General features: G+C 62.4%; 1 protein-coding gene across 1 annotated transcript; it reads right to left on the reverse strand.

The window, feature by feature from the left end:
• Positions 1–2,660: 2,660 nt before the first annotated feature.
• On the reverse strand, positions 2,661–7,718 carry LOC147412325 (M-phase inducer phosphatase 2-like). Its single transcript, XM_086481475.1, has 13 exons — positions 7,704–7,718; positions 6,307–6,348; positions 5,748–5,855; positions 5,534–5,653; positions 5,181–5,315; positions 4,946–5,029; positions 4,524–4,691; positions 4,302–4,397; positions 3,919–3,981; positions 3,726–3,824; positions 3,284–3,417; positions 3,066–3,177; positions 2,661–2,801 (listed from the first exon to the last, which is right to left on the reverse strand). The coding sequence occupies exons 1-13, from the start codon at positions 7,716–7,718 to the stop codon at positions 2,661–2,663; spliced, it is 1,317 nt and encodes a 438-aa protein (XP_086337601.1).
• Between the last annotated feature and the right edge of the window lie 318 nt (positions 7,719–8,036).

Raw genomic sequence — 8,036 nt, forward strand, 5'->3', positions numbered from 1 at the left:
TCACCTTGAAATTCGCCCGAATGCCAGTCCAAAACCGGTTGTTGTCTATGCAGGAAAAGGTTGTGCTTGTTTAAGAACAACATGTCGCTTTGTGTCTGTAGGAGGAGTAGAAATAGACACCAGGAATCACTCGAATTTCTGTATTTGTAATTTTACCACCATCACAGGATGTGACTTTAGCTACTTTGCTCCTGTGGTTTCTCATCAAATCCTGAGATCAAACTATACGTTGATTTCTGAACTAGAACCCACACCTACAGGGATGGATTTAGCAGTGACAAAAAGGTTGTTGAAACACCCAGACTTAATGCGGATATTAGAGGAAGCCAAGAATAATGGACAGGAAACTCTAATGAGGCAAATGAGATAAGTAGGGTCTTGAAAAGGGTCAAAAAGGATGGAGAACACAAATGGTGGGATACACTTTTGGGGTGGTCACCTTCAGACACCGGACTTTTTCAATGTCCTAATGCATCCAATAGTAGTGTTGTTGATAGCTACCGCTATTTTATTATTTCTAGTAGGGACCCTATATATGTGGGTTTGGCATATAGTTAGAAGAATAACTTCAATGTACGAAGCATTATACCAACCAGAATAGCCAAGTAAAAGAATTCACTTAACTCAATAGAAAAGGGGGGAATTGGTAGGGGGACATATAGAAAACATATTTTATAACCCAAGATATATCGAAAATATTAATAGGGAGCTACATAGAAAAACAAAGCTAAACCTATTAAAACTTGCTTCCCAGACCTAACGTGCATGCAAGTAGGCAATTAGTCACTAACCCCTGCAAATTGCTTGAGAAAGAAGCTGATAAGGGAAACAGAAAAAACAGAAACAAGGACCTAATTCATGGCTCAAAGGCGTCAAAGGCAGAGGAGCTAAGGGCTAAGGAGGGCTCGCTAACATCCATCTCTAAACAAGAACAAAAAGGAGACAGCCAGATGTGCACACAGGGACAGACCAGGCTGAAACCAGTCTGGGACTGCAAGCTCAGCCAAATTAGAGATTCCAGGGGAGAGGGGAGGAGTACAGAGCGAGGAAGATCTACGGCCTTCATCCCTGAAGACCCCTGCCCAGGACCACCAGGAGGAACTGCGCAAGCGCCCCGAGGAGGAGCCCGAGGCAGAGATTATGGAAATGAAGTGACAGGAAGGAATGGCCTTTTTGGGGACAGGTCATGAATATGTCTAGGCGTTTTGAAATAGGTGATGTTTTAACTGGGTAAATACTGGAGAAGCGGCCACGGTGGGGATGCACGTTTGTGGTGGAGCGGTCCCCCGTGCATCTGTGCGCAATAAACACACCTACTGTGTAACCTTTCGGGTTGTAAAGTCTTTTCCGCACGTCAGGGTGTCACAGGCCTGGGGGACACAGGATCACCCCGTGGGCAGGGGGGGTAGTGGTGGTGTGTGTGACAGGGCCTGGGGACACAGGATCACCCTGGGGGGGGGCAGCAGGTGGTAGGGCGAGCATGAGGGGCACAACAACCGAGCTGGGGGTGCCCCCCCACCACACACCACTGTCCCAGTTGTGGGACCCCACGGTCACCCCACCATCCCCACCCCTCCTCCTGCCCCACACACAGCCCTGAGGGGGTCGGTCCAGCTGTGACCCCAGCCCCACAGGGCAGCCATCACCCCTTTAAACAGCTCTCCCATTCCCCCAAGCTCCCCAACCCCACCCTCAAAGCAGGGGGGGGACCCCTGACCCCCCTCAGATTCGCAGCGCAGTCACAGACCAGAGCCAAGGCTTTCCCTCCTCACAGAGTTATTAAACAGAAATGTTAAAAAAAACCAATAAAAACAGACAAGACATGGGGGCACAGGGGCCATTCCCCCCTCCCCAGCATGTGGTGCTTTGGCAGCAGCCACTCTGGGGTGGGGGTGAAGCCCCTCCTGCCCCCCCAAAGTTAACCAACGGGGTGGCAAAACACCACAACAACAAGGAACTCCCCAAATAGTGACCGGTACAAGGGGCATCCCCAAGCCCCACCCCCTGCAGCACCCCCTGGCTGCAAAGGACGTTTAAGCGCTTTTCTGTAACAGTTCTGCCAATTAAGCTTTGCTGACGCGGGGTCGCAGCCCTCAGGGACGGGGGTCCCCACCTTCCCTGTGGACACCCAGCCTCCCAGAGAGGGTCTGCCCAGCTCCATGGCACCCCCCAGGGCTCGGGGGGGGGGGGGGGGGGACACGTGCTGCAGCCCCGTGGCTTTCCCAAAGCTGGCAAAGCCACCCCCCACCCAGCCCAGGGTGCAAGGGGAAGGGGGGCACTGGCTTGGGGGGCTGCCCCACAGCCCCCGAGCCCCATCCCTGATGCTGGGGAGGGGAGGTAGCCTGACCCCCACTCCCAGAGGAAGTTTGAACCTGGCAGGGATTGAGCCCCCCTAGGCATTCCCCACCCACATGCTACAGCCCCCAGCCACCATTTGGGGTAAAACCTAAACACCTTTTAGGGTAAAAAAGGGGTAAAACCCCACAACCATGGCCCCCTGCCCCGCGCTGCTGAGGGGGGCGATGCTGGGCAGGGCACCCAGCACAGAGCTGGGAGGGCTGTGTGTGTGGGGGGGTGGGGTGGCGACCAGGTTTTGGGCTGGGCGACGGTGAGCACCGGCAGCCCCGGGTAGGGGGTGGGCAGGGGGCTGCGGGGGTCCCTCAGAAGTTCTTGAGGCGGCTGTAGAGCTCCCGCTTGCTGCGCTCGCCCACCCAGCTGTGGCTCTTCTGGCGGAACTTGCGCAGGTCCTCCTTGAAGTCCTCGTGGTCCATCGGCCGGTAGTCCTGGGGCTCGCAGTGCATCTGGGCACCCACAGCTCTGTCAGCACCCGCAGGCCCCCCTCCCCACCCCCTGGGGCAAACCCAGCACCCCCCAGGACCCCCAGCACAACCCCCTTCCCCTGGAGGTACCACCCTCATGGAGGATGCTCAGAGCCAGACCCTTTCCCCTCACAGGGCAGGGTTTTGGGGAGTGGAGAGGGTGTTTTCCCCCCACCCAGCACTCTCACCCTCCTGCCAGGGACCGCCCCCCCTCCCACACAGGGGGTGAAAGTTAGGGGGGCTTACCTGGTACTGGGGGAAGAACTCCCGGTACCCCCCCTTCAGGACATAGAGCTCGGGGTAGTGGAGGTGGGGGTACTCGTTACAGGCTCGGTCCTTCTCCCTGATGAACCGGCACCTGCGGGACAGGGGACAGGATTGGCATCCAGATAGGATCCTGCCATGTCCAGGGGGTCCAGCAGAACCCAGCGCCCACCCCACCCCCCCCAAACCCCCAAACTCACATCCTGGGCCCCCTCTCGGAGGAGAACTCGCAGTGGAAGATGACAATCACCCTCTTGCTGGCGTCGAAGGGCACGATGGGCTTCTTCAGCAGGAACTCCTCCACGTCCTGCTCCAGCGGCAGGTTGACGGCGCCCTGGCGAGGGAGAGGGGCCCCTTTCAGCCCCCCCCTCCTCCCATTTCATCTCGGGGCGGGGGGGGGGGGTGGCCCTCTATACCCTGCCCCCCCATCTGTTGGGAATGCCTTCACCCCCCTCCTCCTTCCAGCTGGGGCTCAGCACCTCCGGGGGTGCTCAGCACCCTTGGGGAGGCTCTCAACCCCTCCAGGGGGTTCAGCACCTTTGGGGGGGGGGCATCAGCCCCTCTGAGGTTTGACAGGTTTGTGTCTCCCCCACCCATGACCACCCTGTCCCCAGCCCCGAGGGGCGCAGCAGCGGTTCTGACCTTGATGTGGCCTCCCTCGTACTCGTAGGGGTACCTGCAGTCCACGATCACGCAGCTCTCGATGAGGCTGCTGAACTGCCCCGTCAGCACTGCCACCATCTGTGGGGGGAGCCCGTCACCGGGGGGGAGGGGGGAGCAGGGAGGCAGCCCTGTGGGGGTGTTTTTTTTGGGGAAGAGGTCACTGCTCCCTTACCATTTCGGGAGAAATGTACTTCAGGTCTGGGTGCTTCCCCTCTACCGTCTGCAGAAGGTAAGGCTGGAGGAGAGGCGGGTGCTGGGTCAGGATCTGTCCCCGGGGAGACGTCCTGGCTGCCACCCGCTCCCCCCAGCCCAGAAGACCCCCCGCCTGCGAGGTTTGCTCCCTCCCAAGAGGGACAGCGCTGCGGCACTGGAAGAGCAGCGGGTCAGGCTCTTCAGGCTGGAGTCTCAGCCCCAAGTCCCCTTGGTCCCAAACAAGGGCCACCAGCTGTATTGGGGCTCTGGCACCAGCGCAGGGCTCCACTGATGGTCCCCCTTTGTTTCAGGAGAGGGGGGCAGGCGGCATCCCCAAGCCTGCAGCACCCCCAGCAGCCCTACCTTGGAGAAGTCCCCGATGAGCTCCTGATGGTCGTTGGCCAGCAGGTTCTCCATCTCCTCGTGGCAGAAGGACCTGGAGCACAGCAGCCGCGCTTTCTGTGGGGACATGAAGCAGAGACACCCCCCTCAGCGTTAGCGAGGGCGCCGGCAGAGCCGTGGCACCGGGCAGTCCCACCAGGGATGGGCAAGGACGCCTCACCCCGAGGATTCCCCATCACCCACCGGCTCCGCCACTGCCGCCTCCTCGCCAGGGCTACCGGCCACGCTCCTCCGTCGCTTGGTCTTGACGGGGGTGTCCCGGTCCTGGGGTCGGTCTATCCGCTTCAGGATGGGCCTGGTGACGCTGCTGGGCATCGAGGGCGAGCGGAAGAGCTGCCGGCACTTGCCGCGCTTCACCGGACACTGTGTGGAGAGAGAGCCTGTGTCGCTGCCCAAGGGTCCGGCTTTCCCCCCACATACACCCTCCCCAGCACCACGAGAACAAAGGCAAAAGGGTCCCTCTCTAGTGGCTGCACACCACCCAGGACAAGCCCAAAGCCCTGGGGGGTGTGTGCTGCTGGCCAACCAGTGACCCTCACCCCCAGACCCCACCCTGGAGACCCCAGGAAGGGGGAGCCTGGGGCCCCATCCACCCCCCGAGACACCCAACGTACCGGCTCAGCCTCCTCCTTCCTCACCAGGGGCGCAGTCAGTAGGTTCTCCATCCCCTGTGGCCCGTCGGTATCGCTCTTCTGGGGGGGCACCTGGGGGGGCCACAGGGGAGAGACAGAGGAGAGCATGAAGGGAACGAGTCCCACTGCTGCTTCGCACCCCCCTGGGCAGGGACGGAGCCCCTGCCCAGGGTCCATCCAGCTGCGCAGATGGAGGAGCCCTCCCTACTTTCATCTCCTCCTCATCCAGGATCTCCACAAAGCCATCATCTTCCTCTTCAGACATGGAGGAGGTCAAGGAGCACCGGCGCAGGATGATGGGGCTCTCGCCCTGGGCGACGTTTTCCTTCTCGGGGGTGTCGAACTGGGGAGGGGACACGACACAGCCCATGGCTCAGGAGTGGGGCCAGCCCCACACCAGCCCTGTTTGCAGACACAGTGACCCCAATCCCCCCAGCTCCCACACCCACAGGTCTCCAGTGCAAACAGGGAGGCTGGAGCGGCAGGTCCCGGCTCAGCAGCCCCTGCAGCAGGACCACCCACCCCCGGTGCCCCCCTCTCAGCGCCCCCAGCCCCTCTCACCAGCAGGCCGGGTGCAGAGCCGAGTCTCTGGCTGAGGGGGTCCCTCCCCGCAGCCCCATCGCTGGCGGGCAGCCGGCTGCGCTGACTTGGCCTCTGCAGCTTCTTGAAGACAAACCCCTCCTGCAGCAGTGGGGGAGGGGGGGGTGGGCACGGCATCCCCCTGCCCCTTCCTCGGTCCTGCCTCCCTCTCCCCAGCCTTGCTGTCCCCCCTCACCTTGTCCTCGGGCTTCCTTGGGCCCCTCTGCTCCCTGGCCCCGTGGCTGTTGAACTCCTGGGAGTGGGAGATGTTCTTCAGGACCGGGCTGGCCCCCAGGAGCTGTGGCTGCGGGGCAGGTTGGGAGGGGTGAGAGGTGCTGCACAGCCCCTGCGCTCCCCAGCTCCATCCTCCTCCTTCTCCTCCTCCTCCTCCCAGCTCAGCCAGGGGCACAGCAGGATCCAGCCGCCCTCAGCTCAGCCCTGCAGAGCCCCCGGGACTTACCGGCAGTGAGTGGATCCTCCGGATAAGGAGCTTATTGCTGCAAAAAGAAAAGGATTGAATGAGTGAGAAGATGCCCTGGACCAGCAGCGTCCCATCCCCCCCTGCCCCGAAGCTGGCATGGACCCCCTTGTCCCCTGGGTCCCCACAGTGGGGTGAGACCTCCCTGGAAGGACCCCAGGGCAGCAATTCCTCCAGCCACTGAGCAACACCGACAGCTTGATCCAAACCCCAGGGAAGGGCAGACGCACAGCCTGGCTTTCGGGTCTGGGCACAGGGACAGAGCCCCTTCACTTACTCTTTGAGAGCTCTCCTGGATTCTAGGATCGCTGTCTCGAAGCTGCGGGAAGAGAGGAGCCAGGGTTAGGGGGGATGGCACCCCATGCCCCAGCCTGAGCAGCCCAGAAGCCCCTGGGATGGGCAGCCGCAGCCCTTACAAGGCCCCCACCCCACGCAGGGGTCATCAGCCCCCCCAAGGGGAGAACAGCTGAGCGGCTTTCAGCCCCACAAAGGGTTAAAACCGCATCTGGAAATCACTGGTTTCAGATGGGGGGACCCCAATCTGGGCTGGGAGGTTAAGCAGCACCCTGGGGTGGTTCAGGGCACCCCGCTGACCCCACTCGGGGCCCAGATGTAGCTGGTGGCAGTGGCGCCCGCTCTCCACCTGTATGTAAATCCGGCAGCGGGGATGCTGGGGATGCTGGCCGTCGGCCATATGGCCATGCAGCTGCACACTGCGACAGGACGAAGGGGGCACTGGCGTGTCCCCTGCAGCCCAGCCCACCCAGCCCCAAGGCTGCCCCAGCATCACCATCTGCCCCCAGTTACTCAGTCACCCGACATCTGCCAGAGAGGGGCTCTGCCAACGGCCCCGGGAGTGGGCGAAGCCACCGGCGTGGCACCCAGAGCCCCTCAGCCCCGCAGAGCTCGGCTCTCAGCTGATCCCTGCACCCCAAATCTGCGAGGCCTGGGCAGCAGCACCCCAAGGAGGCTGAGGCGGGGGTGCTGGGAGCCCAGGGAGGTGCTCAGCACCCTCACCCCACTGCATGGTGAGGCAGCGAGCCGTCTGCCGGCCGTCCCTGCCAGAGGAGGACTTGGCACGGCAGCACCGCAGAGGCTTCCTGCCTGCACCCGCTGCCAGACCCCTGCCTGCAGCAGGGCTGGGCCGAGCACCAGCACCGACAGCCCCACTAGAGGTGGTTTCTCACACCACCCCCCACCAAAAATCAATTTTGGGGTGGAGGGAACAGCTGGAAGCACAGCCCCCCAGCAAGGCTGGGACAGGCCGAGCGTGGGCACTGCAGGCAGCCTGGGGAGGGTGAGCGGGGGGACACAGTGGGCAAGGGTGGAGACCTCCCGGAGTGGGGGGACGCGGGGCGAGGGACACTCACACTTCCTCCAGTGCCGCGGGGTCCTCCTGCGTGGGGGAGTCCAGCCCCACTCCTGCGGGAACAAGGGGCAGGGATAGCACCGGGGGAGGCGGGTGGGAGGCACGCCGTGCCCCCGGGACCCTGCTCCAGCACAGGTCCCCCCCCGCTCCTGTGGGGCGCTGGCAAGGTGCAGGGGAGCCCCCCCCACCCCAGCTGTGTTCCCTTCTAGCGCTGGGGAGGGGGCCACAGGGTGGGATCTGCTGTGTGCTCAGGCGGGACCCTCACCCAAAGCTTCCCCCGTCCCCCAGCATAGCAAAGGGACGACCCTGGAACCACCCATCCTAGCCAACATGTCCCACATCACCCTGCCCAGGGACCCCCACTGGGGTGGTCCACAGCCGAGCCCCCCCCCCGGGGTGCAGGGCTGGGCGGGTGGGGGGGCTCCCACCCATCATCCAGCACAGGGAAGGAAGCGCTGGGGTGGAAATCCCCGTTTAAAATCCCAGTTTGACTCAGAGCATGACCAGGAGCTGAGACAGAGCGGGGGACCCGGCTCCCACGTGCACCCCCAGAAAGACCCTTCCCCACCCTCAAACCCCTCCCCTGCCTTCCCAGCCCCCTCCCTGCATGCAGTGACCCCCTGCCCAACGCCCACCCC

This window comes from Leptosomus discolor, unplaced genomic scaffold (assembly GCF_034619465.1).
Source record: "Leptosomus discolor isolate bLepDis1 unplaced genomic scaffold, bLepDis1.hap2 HAP2_SCAFFOLD_129, whole genome shotgun sequence".
In the NCBI taxonomy this organism is placed as follows: domain Eukaryota; kingdom Metazoa; phylum Chordata; class Aves; order Leptosomiformes; family Leptosomidae; genus Leptosomus; species Leptosomus discolor.

Bases quoted from the DNA above. Each gene is read 5' to 3' on its own strand.
- LOC147412325 (XM_086481475.1), bottom strand. The intron at 5,856-6,306 runs GTAAGTGAAGGG...CCTGCCCCGCAG, and splicing joins TCCAGGAGAGCTCTCAAAGA to CCACAGCTCCTGGGGGCCAG. The intron at 3,178-3,283 runs GTGAGTTTGGGG...CCTGTCCCGCAG, and splicing joins TCCGAGAGGGGGCCCAGGAT to GTGCCGGTTCATCAGGGAGA.